Source organism: Sorex araneus, chromosome 5, assembly GCF_027595985.1.
Source record: "Sorex araneus isolate mSorAra2 chromosome 5, mSorAra2.pri, whole genome shotgun sequence".
Lineage (NCBI taxonomy): Eukaryota > Metazoa > Chordata > Mammalia > Eulipotyphla > Soricidae > Sorex > Sorex araneus.
This window is the reverse complement of record NC_073306.1, coordinates 4,202,003-4,219,485: the sequence shown is the minus strand read 5'-3', so window position 1 is coordinate 4,219,485 and position 17,483 is coordinate 4,202,003. Positions and strand designations below refer to the sequence as shown.

Below are 17,483 nucleotides of genomic sequence, written 5' to 3'. Positions count from 1 at the left end.
GCAGGAGTGGAGCGGGGAGGGCGCTTGCCCGGCACGCAACTGACACAGGTTTGTTTGATCCCCAGCATCCTGTATGGTCCCTGAGCACCACCAGGTGCAATTCCTGAGTGCAGAGCCCTGAGCATCGCTGGGTGTGGCCCCCGATTAAAACAAATAGTGATCTGATTTTATAACAATGTAGTTTCAGTAGCTTTTAAAACAACAGATTTAGAATTCATTATAGATTAGGAAAAGTTTTTATTCAGGAGGAAAAGTTCCTGGGAAAAATAACTACTCATCAGACTAGTTGAAAATACTCTAGAAAATGAAAATATTGTCACTGAACAGTCCATTTATCTGGCTCACCGGCTGTGATCACTAAAATTATTTAGGTTACAGGGTTTTTACTACGTCTTTGTTTTCGTGCATTTTGGAAGGCCACATTTTGGGGTGTTCAGGGTCTCCTCCTGGCACTGGGGCCCAGGGGTCAAACCTGGCAGTGCCGAGGGCTAGCTGTGGCTCTGCCTTAAGGGCTGACTCCTGGAGGGGTTCTGGGACCATACGCAATGCCAGGGACCAGATGGGGTCTTGCAGCAAGGCAAGAGCCCTACTGCACGCTGCACCAATCCCCCAGCCCAACACCTCCATTGTTTTATTTTGGGGCCACACTCAGCGGTGATCAGGGCTGACTCCTGGCTCTGTGCTCAAGGATCACTCCTGGCAGTGCTCAGGGAGCCCTATGGGATGCCGGGGATTGAACCAGGGTTGGCTGCGTGCAAGTTAAGTGCCTCAGCTGCAGTACTATCTCTCTGGACTCCACCTGTTATTTTTTTTTTCTTTTTGGGTCACACCCAGCGATGCTCAGGGGTTACTCCTGGATTTGCACTCAGGAATTACTCCTGGCAGTGCTTGGGGGACCATATGGGATGCCGGGGATCGAACCCGGGTCGGCCTCGTGCAAGGCAAACGCCCTACCCGCTGTGCTATCGCTCCGGCCCCCCAACTGTTATTTTTTTAATGAATCAAAACGAATAAACAGTATTAGTGCCCTCTAGATTGAAAATAATTTGTTTTGTTTTTGTGCCATACCCAGCAGTTTTCAGGGGTCCTTCTTGGCAGCTCCAGGGACCATATGGGGTGCTGAGAATCAAACCTGGGTGGCTGCATGCAAGGCAAATGACCTAGCCACATATGGGGGTCCCTTAAATTTCTATATGTACATACTTTTTTTTTTTTTTTTTTTGCTTTTTGGGTCACACCCAGTGATGCTCAGGGGTTACTCCTGGCTTTGCACTCAGGAATTGCTCCTGGCAGTGCTTGGGGGACCATATGGGATGCTGGGGATCGAACCCAGGTCAGCCGCGTGCAAGGCAAATGCCCTACCCGCTGTGCTATCGCTCCGGCCCCTATATGTACATACTTTCTAAGAAATAAAAAAGTAAAATGTAACTTCATGCACTGATTGGGCCTCTGAAATGCCGCTGCTGTTACTAATTTTTATCATGTATGAAGGCCTATAAATGGGAAATGAGTCCATTTGCATCTGCTACCTATCTGAAAGAAATAAGAATCAACAAAAGCAAGATTCAGATTCTGTTTGGGTCTTTTTCATTTTTAGCATAAAGATTTGAAAGGCTAATATTAAACGATGACAAAAATAGAGGAAAACAGTGTTTAACTCCTAAAAACATTTCCTTGAAAATATGCATAAACCAAGTTTTACAGAACAGAAAATGGTTAGTTCCACATAACTGACAGCTGTCACTCTTCCCCCGTGGCTGCTTTTCCTTTTCTCTCAAACAGCTTAATAGCTCAAGAGACAGTACAGCGGGCACGGGGCTTGCTCTGCACAGACCTGACTTGGGCTTGACCCCGACACCACGTGACCTCCCCCCTCTTGGAGCAGTGATCCCCAAGGAGGGCCTCGAGCGAGCCCCAGACGTGGTCGGTGTGGCCGCAAACCAGAAGCAAACCCCAAAAGGAGAACAGTGATTCGGGAGATAAATGCTCTGGTCATGACTTCAATCTCATGTTTGAGAGATAACGGGGTGGGGGTGGGGGTCCCACCTCAGGTTCTCAGGGGCTGCTCCAGGGGGGGTCACTCCTAGTGGTTCCTGGGATTGAGCCTGGGGTCAGACACACGCAAAGCAACTCCCACGCCCCCTCCCCTCCTTCTCCATCCTCGAGAATTTCAATAGCCAACCCGGAAATGAACCGGATACGAGGGGCGAGTGAGTGCAGGCGCCCTGGCTCTGCACACGGTCCCCAAGCACCGCCAGGGGGACCCTTAACCACAGAGTCAGAGGAAGTGCTGAGCCCCGCCAGTGTGAGCCAAACCCTTCTCCCCAACACCCCCACCCTCCAAAAATGGTTTAAGAACTTGTAAAAATAAGGAAAAACTGTAAAAAGTTCTTTAACAATATTATCATATAATTCTTGACGGACAGTATATTCTGTGTGTGTGTGTGTGTGTGTGTGTGTGTGTGTGTGTGTTGGGCGGGGGTAACACACCTCGGTGCCAGCTGACCGTGCTATGCCAGCCATTGGGCCGGGGCTCCGCGGGCAGGCATGTGCTCCTGCCCTTTGGCGCATCGACCCAGCAATAAGACTCAGTATGTGCCCAAGCACGTCACCCTACTGCACGCTGCCAATTTATACAGAAACAGTGCTCCGTGCACAAAGTAGATCCATTAAGATTCATATATTCCAGGGCTAGGAAAATGACACAGGTCTGGCCTCTGCACGTAATTAAATAATCTTTCTGTTTTCATCGACTACCAAATGCAGAACGGCCCCCTGAGAGGACAGCAGGCAGCTCATGCAAATAAGACACCCCAAACACATATCTCCTCGCAGCAGTTCCGAAAGGACCAGAGGCATAACCAATGCTAAATATAAGCAAATATTCAATAATAGAGCCACATGACGCATTTCAAAAACTATTACTGAATGAAAACTTAAAGAGGCTGAACTCCATTTTGAATGCCAGATCTCCAACAAAAATGATTAGGTATAATAAATAGAAAATATCAACTGATAGTTAAGTTCTTTGTAATCTCTTGTTTACTCATTGGTGCATCTGAAATATCCCTCTTGGTTGGCCAATACAAGGTCAGAAAAACAGATTTTTCCTTTTGGTCTCATGCCTGCTTGGTCTTCAAGCCAAAGCGTCAGAAATGAATTGCTCTTGAGGAAAGAAATGTCCGTGAACTCGACCCTTCTGCCCTTGGGAGCAAAGCCATTTCTTGCCCCAAGCAGCTTCTCTCTTGAAGTCCAAGCTTGCGGTAAGCCACACCGAGCACATGACAAGGAGAACCTGAGCATCTGCAGACTACGCGTGTCCCTAGAGACTAGACCTGCACACGTGTGGGCTCTGGAGATCAAACCCGGGACCTCGCGGGTGTCTAGTGCGCTGAGCATTTGCTCCGCCATGAGCCACACCCCCTCCAGCCCCTAACTTGCGAGTCTGGAATGGCCACTAGCGCTCAGTCACACAGCACTGTCCCACACCTGGCTACCCCAGACGGGTCCCCGCGCCAGCAGCACGGTGCCACGGCGGTGCTGAGGAGCACTGTGAGGAGAGCCCCAGTGACTGTGAGTGTGAGCGAAGCCCCTCGGCCTGGCCGGCAAGAGAGTGTGGAGCACGACCGGGCCCCTCGGCTGTCCGGAGGCGACACTGCTTTTCCTGCCTCAGACACGCCCCCGTCACAGAGGGCTGCTTCAGAGATGAAAAACACAACAGCTGTTAATGTGTTTTGTAAATTACAAAGCACGCTACCAAGGCGGGCACTACGGTTAATAGTCACTACTGCTTAATTACACCGGCCTCACCCCCGCTCTGGCCGGCGAGGCATGGTATTAGATTAGGTGCATTATTGAGATAAAAGGCTCTTTCATGTGTCCCCAGCCTTCCAAGCCCCTAATCACACTGCGGCTAAATCTTTGTTTTTTCATTAAAACCAAATGCCAAGAAGCCCTCCTAGACACACTACACACTGCCATTATCTTGCCCCAAACACTCATTTATTCCCACAATGCATTCTTTCGGGGGATTTCCTATAATTTCCGAAATAACAAACTGTTTCGCTGCCCGACTGCCAGACCCGAAGAGGGAACTGGCCCCGAGAGGCCGAGTTGACGCCGGTTTCGCCACCTCCCTGTGGCCCGAAGCCTCTCCCCGCCACCTCCCCGCCAGGCCACGGCGCAACAGTCTCCACATGCCGGGCTGGACTCCACAGGCTGTTTGATCTCAGGGAACAGCGCTAGTACAGCAGCCTCCTCCCCAACCCCCTCATTCTTAACAGTCCTTGGATCCGGGGGCTGGGAGACAGTGAGGCGGGGAGGGTGCTTGTCCTACAGGCAGCAGCCCCGGGAGGGCTCCCTGGCACCCGGCATGGCTCCCCAAGCACCTCCAGGAGAGATCCCTGAGCACAGAGCCTAGAGTAAGCCCTGAGCATCGCTCGGTGTGACCTATCCACCTTACCGCAGTAAATGAAGTTTTAAAAATCCCTGTATCTTAAAATAGCAAAAATATTTTACCTAAAGACTCGAGGTTTGCTAAGCCTTCGCCTTACAAATCAGACATGCGTTATGACATGTCTAAAGGATGAGGCTTTGTTTAATCAAAATTGGATAGCTTTAAAAATGCAAATCTAATAGATCGACTCATTTGACTTCTTATATTTACAACACTAACTGAGATTTCGTTTCTAATAAACCTAGTCAATCGAGAACCACGGTAAAATGCCAAGGCCGTTGGCATCATCAGGCCAAAATGTGACCTTTAACGTGACTTTTCAGCTCTTCACTCAGTCCCCGCCAGCCGGGGCCCGCTCTGACAGCCCCACGTCACCCCGAGCCCTGACTGAGAATCCAGACTCCATGCAAGGGGACAGAGAAGGATTAACACATGCAACTGTGCAGCAACGACTTTTAGACACAGTTTAACTGAAAAACAAAAACACCCCAGTGAGCCCAGGAGCGGAGAATTAGTACTATCAGGTGATCAGAGACAAGACCAAGGCAAAACACCCACCAGCTCCAATTTCCTGGGACTTGTTGTAAAACCAACCACGGATGCAAATTCAAAAATGCGAGAGGCACAGATGACCAAAGCACTCCCGTTCTTTCTCCGAGAGCACTTGGGCTGGGGCGGAGAGGTGACTCTGGACCCAACCGTGCCTTTCTGGAAAGTTCTCCCAACTCCAGCTATGGCAGCCGGGAGCTCCTTCTGCACTCAGGACCGATAAAGACCAGGATCTGCTTTCCAGGAGCTGCAGCAGCAGCGGGGGCCAGTGCTCATCTAGGGACCTGGGCAGGGAGGTGGCCGCACGCTAGCCCGCCCCCTGCCAGGACTCCGGAGGGATCCCTACCAGTCTCTGCTGCTCCAGGAGAAGGTCTGCTTCCTCCTTCTCCTTCTTGTAGAGGATCTCCATCTCCTGCAGCCTGCAAGGAAGGGAAAGCAGGCGCGCGGGAGTGAGTCGGGAGCCCCGGGGCGGAGCCAGGGGCCGCACGACCCACTGTGCGGAAGCGACAGCCGCAGAGCTTTTCGCACGGTACCTTTTCTCCATCTCCTGCTTCATGTCGATCCCTTGTTTCTCCAGGAGCTCGCGCTGGGCGAAGGTCCAGTCCACGGGCTCGGACGGGGTCTCGGCAGAAGGGGTCTTTTCCCGCTCAGCCCGCGCTTGCTCCGGGTGGTTGAAACGGAACACGTGGTTTTTACCCATGATGATGCGGTTTCCTGGCGCCCGAGAGAAACAGGGCTGAGAAGTCACCCCGGGAGGAACCGCCCCGCGGCCCGCGGCGCCCCTCTCCCGCGTCAGGCCGACTCCAAGGTCCAGACTCTGCGTCCTACTGCTATCACTGCAGCTTCTGTTGTTCTTTTTGGTTTTTTGGGGGGTGGGAGTGGGGGTCCCCGCTGTCACACCCAGAGGCGCTCAGGGGTTCCTCCTGGCACTGCTTGGGGGACCATAAGGGATGCCGGGGACCGAACTCAGCCGGCCTCACGCCAGGCGAGTGTGCTTCCAAACTGAACTATGGCTCCGGCCCCACAGTGACGCATGGGAGGTGCTCCCGGAAGCCGGGAGAGTCAGACCGCCAGCTCTGGCCACCTCACCTGAGCGCAGCTGGACGGGCTGGGCCACCCGCTTGCCATTGACGTAGGTCTCGGAGCGCTCACAGGGCTCGAGCGTTACGATCACTACCCAGAGAGAAAGACATAAACCAGCATTAGCACCACAGGCGACCTGCGGGGTCCAGACCAACACAGTGGGTCTGCAAAGCCACCCAGAGGGAGCTCTTAGCACGTGACGGCTCGTTTCAGGAACCAGAACCAGTCCGGTATGAGCGACAGACGCGGCCCAAGGGACACTGAAGACCCAGCGCTAATATTCGGGTTACGGAAATGCTCATCGAATCACAGAAATGCCCTGAGATCCCCGCTTTGGTAGCAGGCCCAGGAGAAAGCGGGCTGTCCGTCCTTTGAAGGGACCCTCCAGCGCCGCCCTGCAGCCCTCCCACGACTCATTTGTTCCCTCCGGTCTACTCAGAGTCATTAACATTCCAGACCCAGCCGGACTGGGCCCAGCGCCCTCGGGCAGCCCCAGAGGGGCCCCTTTGTCGGGCTATTTTCATGGAAAGCAGCTCTGCCTGCATTCAGAGGCAGCCCAGCCTCCTTTCCCACTGTGGGACAGGGCGAGAGTGCCCAGGGTTGGGGATACCGGCCGGGAAGGTGCCGGGGCGGCCGGCCGCGCTCACCGTCCCCGCCGCCGCCTCGCTCGCTCCGGAAGATACAATGCTCTTCTTTAATGTGGGCCCCACTCAGCACAATGTCCTGGCGCCGTTCAGCGTCCGCCTGGCCAACCCTGGACACAAGGCAGAGTGTTTCCCAGGGAAATGCAGGCTGCAAACAAAGCTGCCAACAATGGGCCCCTTTCTCCCAAAGAATATTCTCCGGGACACAGGAAAAAAAGGCATCGCCTTTCGGGTTTTGTGTTTTGTCTTTTTTTTTTTTTCTCTAGAGGCTTTCAACTGCAAATTCTATTTTCACATACAATCAACCTCCCTCCAGAATAAGAAACCAAGGGGCTATGATACACTATGTTAACTCACTCAGCATTACAAATCACACACACACACACACACACACACACACACACACACACACACACACACACACACACACACACACCGCCCCCACCACCACCCCAAACTAGGAACCAAGGGACTATGATACACTATGTTAACTCACTCAGCATTACAAATCACACACACACACACACATACACACATATACACCGCCCCACCACCACCCCGAACTAGGAACCAGGGGCTATGATACACTATGTTAACTCACTCAGCATTACAAATCATACACACATTATTGTAACACACACATACACACACACACCACACACACACACCCTGAACTAGGCTCCCTGAAATTTCTATGTGGAAAGGAACTTTTTAGGGAAAAACTACAAACTGAGTGGGTTAGCTAGACCAATGGTTTAGTTAGATCCATCACATCATTTGGAAATGGTGGAGAGATTAGTTTCTAATTATTTCAAGTAAGGAAAACCAATCACTTGCTAGAAATTTTCCAACACACAACTTCGCTTTCATTCTGTCATCACTGGAGATGAAGACAGGAAGGGCCGAGGCAGAGCCCGCCGTACCTCGTGATGCCGTCTTTGATGTAGTACAGCAGGCACTCCGACATCAGCGGGTCCTCATTGAGATTGACGAGATGCGGGGTCTGCGAGAGGTCATGGGAAAGCAACTGGGTTACCACGGGCAGAGCTGTGACAGTGTCTGGCGCGTGCAGAGCAGGGACGCTTCCAGATTTCCCACAGTGCCGGCAAGAGGCTACGCTGCCCGCTGCACAGATGCAGCCCCTTTAAGACATGGGGGCTGGGGAAAGCCCCAAACCTTCCCTCCGGAGGGGGTTAGACCCAATGACGCTCAGGGACCACTCCTGGTGGCATTCGGGGAACCTTATGGGATGGAGGGGACTGACCCTGGGTGGGCAGTGTGTAAGGCAAGCGCCCTCCCCGCTGGACTGTCGCTCCAGCCCCCAGAAGACCCCGATCTCGACAGGATCTAAGCATGGACAGCAAACCAAACAGACGCAAACTGTGACACGCTTAAATGATAATTTTTGTATAGGTTTGGGCAAAAAATCTTGAGGGGCAATAGAATGGGTCAACAGGAAACAGGCCACTTTGACCTTTTATTGTTTGTTTGTTTTTTTGAGCCGCAGGTATATGTAAGCCCTGAAGGAAGAGGTTTTTCTCCCTTCACCTCGGCTCACCCAGGAAGGAGCCCGTTGATTCTCCCTTCTCTCCCGAGAGTCTGGCGGGCAGGACCCAGACATGTCTCCTGCCGGACCCGGAGCCCCACCCTGTATGCCCCAGATGGTGTCTGTATCCCAGTCACCCCGTGGACGCCCCCCGTTCCCCGTGTCTCGCCCAGGTGTGCGTGCAAAGCTCCCCTCCTTTGTCGTCTGCGACTGGGCTGAGTCTGGCCCCAGAACAGACGTCTGAGCACCACTGGGGGGCAGGGGCCCAATGCCACAGGCCCCAAACAGTTCCACAACACGCACAGCTGGACGGGGGCTGCCAGGAGTGGCCCCGGGCCCTAGAACACCTCCCAGAAGCCTCTGTGATTTTTTTCTACGCTACAATCTCAAAAGTATTTACCGTCAATTACTTTACAAAAATGTTCCTACACACCTATCCATTTCTCGCTAGCATTTTTATCAGTGCTCCTTGGTTCCAATTATTGACTATTTTTTTGTTTGTTTTGTTTGGGGGCCACAGCTGGCTGTGCTCAGGGCTGACTCCTGGCTCTGCACTCAGGGTTCACTCCTGGTGGGGCTCAGGGGACCGTATGGGGTATCGGGGACCAAACCCAGGTCAGATGTGTGCAAGGCAAGTGCCCTCCCCACTGAACTATCTCTCTGGCCCCCTCTTGACTGCAGGGAGTGATTCCTGAGTCCACCACACCTCCGACTGGGCTGAGCGCACGCCAGAGCATTGACCGAGCAGCCCGAGCACCACAATACGTGGGTCAAAAATCTAAACAACCCCCCCCCCCGGACTAGTCCCAGGAGTTCCTGATCCTTAAAATACCTTCAGGTAAAGTGGACCAGTGTCCGAACATGATGGCCACTCAATATCCCTATTGCAGACCAAAACACCCAAAAGGAGAGATATAGAGAACAAATTGGAATGCCCTGCCACAGAGGCGGGGTGGGGTGGGGGGATGGGATGGACTGGGGGGTGGGAGGGATACTGGGTTCACTGGTGGTGGAGAATGGACACTGGTGGAGGGATGGGCTCTCGAACACTGCATGAGGGAAAAACAAGCATGAAATGTTTGAATCTGTAACTGTACCCTCACTGTGACTCACTAACTAAAAATATATATATACCTCCAGGTATTTTAAGGCGAAACCCCTAACAGCTCTGCAGCCTGGAAACCTCTACGGCCTCCAGCACCTGCGGGCCGCGGGGATGCCGGGCGGGCTGGGTGAGGGCTCGCTCCCGCAGGAGCCCCAGTGACGGCGGGCACAGCGCCCAGCGGGTGGGGGGGCTGTGCTGTGGGGAGGAGCCGCCAGGCCTGGGCAGGTGAGATGGGAAGAGGAGGCAGCGCACCGAGAGAGGACGGCATCACGGAGCTGCGACCTGGAACCGCGGGCCGGCCGGGTCACGCAGAGGGGCGCAGGGTGGAAGCGTCTGGGTGGCTGCAGCCTGGACCACCTACCTTCTTAGGCGAGAAGACCCCCAGTGTCCCTCCGTCTTCCCGAATGGCCACGCCCATCTCGGCCAGCAGGGCCTCCCTGGGGAAAAGCACCAAGGCCGAGCGTGAACCCGACCGCGGGAAAGCAGCGGCCGCGAGTACACACGTGGACACAGTGGGGGCTCTGCCCAAGCGCCCCCCAGCAGTGCTCGTGTACTGGGGATAAAACCGGACACCCAGTCTGCATCCCAGTCCACTGCGGCGTGGCCCGAGGCCCTGCTGCAAAGTGGTTACTGCAACGTGCCGGAATGTGTGGCGACTGTCCGCAGGGCTCTCTGAGGAGCCCCCCGCAGGGCAGGGGTCCGGCCCGGCCTCTTCGGGCCCCGCGCTAGCCGGCTCCACCGTTTCGGTTCTCTGCGTCCTGTGTCTGTCTTCCCTGCTCTACCACCTCCCGGGGCTGCTTCCTGTTCCCGGACCCGGGGCCGGAGCCTGGGCGAGTGTGTGCAGCCCAGTGCCTCGGTGCCCTCTGCCCCTTCCTCCCGGCAAGCCTTCGCAAATGAAGAACTCTCCCCACCCAGATTCAGCGTTCCACGATACAGAAAACCAGCTGTCCCTTTCTCGGGTCTTGGCATCCGCGGGGCAGGAGCTAAGCACGGTGCTCCCTGGAGAAAAACGAGTGCACGTATCGCCTTAGCATAAAGCCCTAAGCCCCGTCAAGATTATGTTCGTTTTCCTTCTACTGGGGTTGTGGGGAGAGACTGGCCCACACCCGACGATGCTCAGGACAGACTGGCCCACACCCGACAGTGCTCAGGACAGACTGGCCCACACCCGACGGTGCTCAGGACAGACTGGCCCACACCCGACGGTGCTCAGGACAGACTGGCCCACACCCGACGGTGCTCAGGACAGACTGGCCCACACCCGACGGTGCTCAGGACAGACTGGCCCACACCCGACAGTGCTCAGGAGCGACCCCTAACGGGGCTGGGGAACAGCACGCCAGACCTGAGATCCAACCTGCGGTTTCGGGGTACAGGACAAGGGGCCGAGCTCTCGGGTCTCTCCCGTTTGTTCTGGGAGGAAGGTTCTTGGTTCGAAACTCTGTCTCCTCACTGCTCACCACGAGCGAACATGATCCAGATTCCCCAGAAATGTCAGAACATTCCCAGAGCCTAGCGCCCTCCCCCCTCCGTCCTGGGGCAGCCCCTCCGCTCCCCATCCTGCCTCAGCCCCCCCTCCCCATCCTGCCTCAGCCCCCCCTCCCCATCCTGCTCCAGCCCCCCTCCCCATCCTGCCTCAGCCCCCCTTCCCCATCCTGCCTCAGTCCCCCCTCCCCATCCTGCCTCAGCCCCCCTCTCCATCCTGCCTCAGCCCCCCCTCCCCATCCCGCCTCAGCCCCCCCCCATCCTGCCTCAGTCCCCCCTCCCCATCCTGCCTCAGCCCCCCTCCCCATCCTGCTCCAGACCCCTCCCCATCCTGCCTCAGCCCCCCTTCCCCATCCTGCCTCAGTCCCCCCTCCCCATCCTGCCTCAGTCCCCCTCCCCATCCTGCCTCAGCCCCCCTTCCCCATCCTGCCTCAGTCCCCCTCCCCATCCTGCCTCAGTCCCCCTCCCCATCCTGCCTCAGCCCCCCTCCCCATCCCGCCTCAGCCCCCTCCCCGTCCCGCCTCAGCCGGTGCCCTCACCTCTCCATCCTGATGGCTTCTGTTTTCCGCAGCTTCTCCTCCCAGGTTTCATTCAACTCGGCAATGATCTTCTCGGACTCCTGAGGGGGGAAGCGGGGCAGCTCAGGAGGCGAAGAGCCTGTTTCCCCACGGCCCGGCGGGGCAGGAGATGCGGGCATCTGAGTGTGATTCCCACCTTCTCTTTACAGAACCAAGGGCCACACCTGGCAGTGCTGGGGTCCTGCGGCGCCCCTGCAGGGTCCGGTGGGGCCATGAGGGAGGGGTGGCCAGAGTCACTCCAAGGCCATGTCCCGTGTGGCCTTGGGCCCTCGATCGCCACCCAGCAAACACCAGGGTTAACACTGAGTCTTCGTTTCCTCATGAAAGCTCACGTCACATGAACTTGCCAGCTTTCCCCTTAGCAATCAAATGACCTGCCCTTGGCGAGAGGGACGCCCAGGCCTGGCCGGAGCCGAGGCCGGGAGAAAGGTGTTTCCCTTCACAGTGTGTGGACCCCACCCGCGCCCGAGAGCTGCCGAGGCCACAACTTCTCCACCACTGGCGAAAAGCAAGAACTAAAGCCTCCTTCCCGCTTTCAAGGGGCTAACGGCACCGGGGGAGAGCAGTTCTGACGACAAGGACTACAGGTGACCCTTCTCGACGCCACACGTGTGCGAGGCAGCTGGGGATGGGACAGATGACAGCGAACGGACGTCTGCCTTGTCGCCAGGGAGAAACAACACGTGCATCACGCCGCACGCTGTAGGCGGCCAGCGCTGAGCGCCCGGAGAGGAACGAGCAGGTGAGGGAACGGGCAGCGCAGGGCTGGCTGGGCGGGGACAGGAGGAGGCATGCTGGACAGCGTCGAGGGCTGGAACCGAGGAGCTCCGGGGCCGGGGAAGAGGGCAAGGGAGGTTCCTGAATGGAAGGCCCGACTTGGTGAGAAGCGAAGCAGGAGGGTGAGGGTGTGTGTGTGTGTGTGTGTGTGCATGCACGTGCATGCATGTGCATGTGTGTATGTGTGTGTGTGCGCGCGCGCATGCACGTCTGCAAGTGTGTGTGTGTGGGGGGGGGGTCTGGCCAACATGTTTGCTGTGCAAATGGAGAGTCTGAGGAGTCAACCGTGGGGTGGAATGGCGACATCCCCGTCTCAGGGATTAAGTCTGAGAAGCTTGGGCGGGGGCCGAGCACAGGGCACAGGCTTCTGTGGGGCCTGGATCTGACCCTCGTACCACACGGGGCCCGAGCAACTCCGGGAGCAGCAGCTGAGCACTGAGCCCTGAGTGGCATCACCAGGATGGCCCCCTCAAAAAAAAAAGAATCAAAATAAAGGAAACAGTCTTAACAGTCGACAAAATATTTCACTGCATAATTCCTAATTCACTGGAAGAAGCCGCTGGGGTCCGAGAGCGCAAACACCAACCAGCAAAGGCATCTGGTGGGCCGGAGCAACAGTACGGGGGGGGGGGTACTGCCCTGCTCACAGCCCACAAGGATTCGATCCCCGGCATCCGCTACGGTCCCCTGAGCACTGCCAGCAGTGACTGATTCCTGAGTGCAGAGCCAGGAGGAAGCCCTGAGCATCGCCAGGTGGGGCCCCAGACACAGAAACAGAAAGACCTTCAGTTTTCTGGAACAAGACAGTGGAGTGTGTGAGAATAAAACCCAACTTGGCAGTTCTTCCGCAACCTGGATGGAATCGGAGGATATGAGGCTGGTGCGGGGAGTCAGGAGGGGAAGGACTGGGTGACCTCATTCATACGTGCGGCGTAAAGACACGGCACAGGGAGCCGACAATCCCCAGAGGAAACAGACACTCGGCTGCTGCTGAGAGAACAATGAGCTCCGGATGCAGGGAGGATGGGGAGGATACGGACACTGGGGTGTGCACGCGCATGCATGTGCGTGTGTGTGTGTACGTGCGTGCGTATGTGTGCATGTGTGTGCGTGTGCATGTGCATGTGTGCGTGCGTATGTGTATGTGCATGCGCACGTGTGTGTTTGGCGGAGGGGGTGTCCTGAAGTAACAAATTCTAAACCACCAGACAGAAATGGTTGTAAGCCACAGCACTCAATACAAGACCAAAATCAAAATCAGGCGGTCTGCTCCAAGTGCTGGGCCGGGCAGCAGTAATAGTAACGAGATGCCGGTCTTGAAAAGCCGCGAGTACAGACTCGGGCAACCAGGGCAAAAGCAAAGGCGAGTTCCGGCGCAGCGGCGGGGAGGGCAGGAAGGCGCGTGAGGCGGGGCCCAGGGCAGAGAGAGAGGGACAGGAGGGGTGGGGCGGGGCGGGAGAGGCTGGAGCCTCTGGAGCGGGGAGGTGGAGGCAGGGAGGAGGATCCGCCTGGGGCCCCGCCCACCTGCTGTCTGCCTCTCAGCCTTGCCAGGAGGGTTTTTAAATTTCCCTGCATTAGTTCTCTTTAGGAAAAGCTCAGGTCAGATCTGGGGCTTAATTCAGGAGGGAAAATGAGCAGGGCCGGGGGAGCAAAGCAAACGTTTAGGGGTTTGCTCCCCACCGCGGTCACTCTAGTGAGACGGCTCTGATTAACCAACCACCCGAAAGGAAGTCCCGGGTGTCTCGGTGCAGAGACGACACGAGCCAGCAGCTCCCATTACAGCTTCCAGCTGCAATTTTTAGCTTTTTGGGCCACACCCAGCAGTGCTCAGGGCTTACTCCTGGCTTTGTGCTCAGGGATCACTCCTGGTGGTGCTCGGGGAACGAACCTGGGTCAGCAGCACTCTAGATAAATGCCCTACACGCTGTACTGTCACTCTGGCCCTTCACGTTGCAATTTGCATGTGGTCTAGAAACCTGTTTCTCACCAACTCTGCAGAAAGGCTAGAGACGATTCTGTCAGCAAACACTCCAGTGCTAAAGAAGTCCAGGAAACTGTTGCAGAAGCATCTTGGGAAGCCAAGCGCTGACCTGGGTGGGCCCGCGGCCAGGAGCCCCCTGGGGCAAGGATTTCCTGCCTCCTGGCTTGTTGCTTCCATGGGCGGAACGAGCAGGCCTTACAGAGAATAGTCTGCACGAACAGTCACCGTAACGAGGAAAGGCCCCGGGTATGCAGTCTCCGGCCTGGCATTAAACTGGCTGACACGTTCTGCCAAGTTGTTCTCAACACCTGCTTGCCTGGCAGCATCAAAAGCATCAAGTGAAGGATCAATACACGGCGAAAGGCATCTATTTGCTACGATACTGGATACTACAATTCTTCTCAGTAGTGTACAGAGATGCATTACCCTCACATTAACGACCTCATGAGAAGAAAAATAAATAAATAAACAGAGGCCCGCAGAGAGAAGCGCCAGCCTCTGACCCCGCTTCCCCTGCAGACGGCCTGCATGCAGGGAATCCCAATCTAAGATGAGACTGAAATGGCAATTGATGCTTCCGGAACGAGAGTGAAGATACTATTTATTGGAGCGTTTTCCAAATGACAGAGTGACATCAGCCACTTCTATCCAGTTTCAGCGAACACCGAGTTCAGGGGTCCTGTGACTCTGTGTGTGTGTGTGTGTGTGTGTGTGTGTGTGTGTGTGTGTCTGTCTGTCTGTCTGTCTGTCTGTCTGTGTATGTGCACGTATAAGCACGCGCCCATCAGTTATCTGTTCAACCCTAGTTATTAACAACCATGTTCACATACTAAACCCAACTGAAACTCTTGTTGTGATGCAATCAAAATGGCAGAGAAATCCAGAGAAACGTCAGATGTTTCTCAACCAAAAGGAAGAGAGGGAGAGGGAGAGAGATTCAAGCCACGATACTCGAAAGGTTGAGTGCTTACAGCATGGAACATTCTCTGCAGGCATCAGATAACAAAGGTTTTACTGTGCCGAGCACAGAGTGTTTCTGAGACGCTTCCAAGTGTGGGGCCTGGGCCTGGGCACAGCACCTGTCCTGTGTGTCTGCCACGGCCACGCGCAGGTGTGTGCAGCCTGCGCACGGCACCTGCAGTGCTGACCAGCGCCACGCCGCAAACAGACCCCAGGCCACCTGCAGGGAAAGAGCACTGAGCAGGGACCCGGCGCCAGAAAGCAGATTCCAACGCTGTGAGCTGCGAGGAAACAAGGACCAACTGCAGCTCACTCCCCTTCGCCAGAGCGGCCTGCGGTGGGCCTGCGGTCCACGGGGGGAGGCAAATGCAGGGGGGCTGGGGGTCTCCTGTCTTGTTTTTCTTAGGGGGGGAGTGATACCTGGTGTTGCTCAGGGGTTCCTCCTGGCATTACTCCTGGTGGTGCTCAGGGACCCTGTGGGATGCCAGGGATCAAACCCGGGTTGACCGCGTGCAGGGCAAACGCCCTCCCTGCTGTGCCATCGCTCCAACCTCCAAATCACTTTTGAGGTCAAAAATAAGAGAATTCCGTGGCAAGTCAATGCGAGGCAAATGATTTCTCTCCTATACTGCCTGTGCTGTAGTGTCCAGCGCTGTCCCGACCCCAGGAGTGGAACTCCCCTGTCCGCCGAGGGGGCTCTCCAGCCCCAGGGAAGCCCCATGATGCATCAAGAACTTGGACTGAGGGCAAAGCCGCCCCGAAGCCTCAGTGTCCCGCTGGGGGGAAGAGAAGGCTCCTTTATTTGGCTTAGGCAAGAATCAAAACAAATTTATTTTCCAGGCAAAGTTCTGGCTTGGCTTCTGGAGGGAGGTATAAGTGCGGGGGAGGGGCCTCGGGGTGTTGCCCCTGGAAACTTGGGGAGACACAGGGGGACCTGATTTGTAAGGAGCCGCTTAATGCTGTCACTCCCACATTCAACATTCGCTTCAGCTGTTGGCACAAAACTGGCAGCACTTCCTACTTACTCTGACGCGTACACGCGGGAAAGTGTCATCTCATCTGCACACCGAGGCTTCAGCAAGCCAAGAGGTTGGCTCAAACCCCACAAGGAAAGGGCCAGTGTGGGGGAGAGTTCCCTCTGCCCCCCGGAGACTCTCCCCAGGCCCCTGCTCTGCCCCAGGCCCGCTGTGCCCAGGTCCCGGCCTTCAGCCGCTCCTTCAGTGACCTCGAAGTCAGTCCACAAGAGCAGAAACAGGCAGCCCCAGACAGACGTGCAGCAGTCAGGAAGGACTTCTCACCCCCTCAACCCAGAACTTTCCCCTTTCCACGCACAGGCAGCGGTGGAACAAGCACTGCCTTTTATTTTTATTTATTTATTTCGGCATTTTGGGTCACACCCGGCAATGCTCAGGGTTTACTCCCGGCTCTGCACTCAGGAATTACTCCTGGTGGTGCTCGGGGGGACCATATGGGATGCTGAGAATTGAACCCGGGTCGGCCGTGCGCAGGGCAAACACCCTCCCCGCTGTGCTATCGCTCCAGCCTCCTCCACACCTTCTTCTTCTTCTTCTTTTTTTTTTTTGTTTTTGGGTCACACCCGGCGATGCACAGGGGTTACTCCTGGCTCTTCACTCAGGAATCACCCCTGGCGGTGCTCAGGGAACCATATGGGATTCTGGGATTAGAACCCGGGTCAGCCGCGTGCAAGGCAAACGCCCTACCCGCTGTGCTATCGCTCCAGACCCCTCCACACCTTCTTCTGAAGTGATGCAACACCCAGGGGAAAGAGAGGTGGCTAAGCCCATTCATCGATAAACCTTTTTCCAGTCTCACCTGAGAACCAAAATGAGTGACATATGAACCTATATTTTTTTCTCTCCCATTCTGCCATCTATGATCTTTAACTCAAGATAAATTCCTGTTCTTCCTTTTCTTAATGTTTCTTTGGGCAGGGGGGAGCAACACCCAGTGGTGCTCAGGGGTTACTCGTGGCTCTGCACTCAGGGATCACTCCTGGCGGTGCTCGGGGGACCCTATGGGATGCTGGGGATCGAAATAGGGGTGGCTGCGTGCAAGGCAAGAGCTTTCCCCACTATCCTATCTCTCGGGCCCTACGTTCCTAGCTAGTAGTAACGTTCTCCAGCCCTTCGCTTTTCAGGGGGCGTCACTGTTCTCAGCAGTCGCGGGGGGGGGGGGCGGGGACCGACACCATCAGGACCAGTGGGAGAGGGTGCAGGGTGGCCGCCACCCGCTCCCCCGAGCGCCTCTGCTGAGGGCTCTCCCTGCCTGAGCCACAAGCTTCGGACCAAACCATCGCCG

General features: G+C 55.9%; 1 protein-coding gene across 1 annotated transcript in view; it reads right to left on the bottom strand.

Annotated features, from left to right (window-relative positions):
• The window catches only part of KIF1B (kinesin family member 1B), a 142,440-nt gene that overhangs the window by 61,510 nt on the left and 63,447 nt on the right, over positions 1-17,483 (bottom strand). Inside the window, 7 exon segments of the mRNA XM_055140523.1 lie at positions 5,352-5,424; positions 5,539-5,719; positions 6,095-6,178; positions 6,736-6,842; positions 7,656-7,735; positions 9,745-9,820; positions 11,408-11,487. Coding sequence (XP_054996498.1) covers positions 5,352-5,424; positions 5,539-5,719; positions 6,095-6,178; positions 6,736-6,842; positions 7,656-7,735; positions 9,745-9,820; positions 11,408-11,487 — 681 coding nt within the window.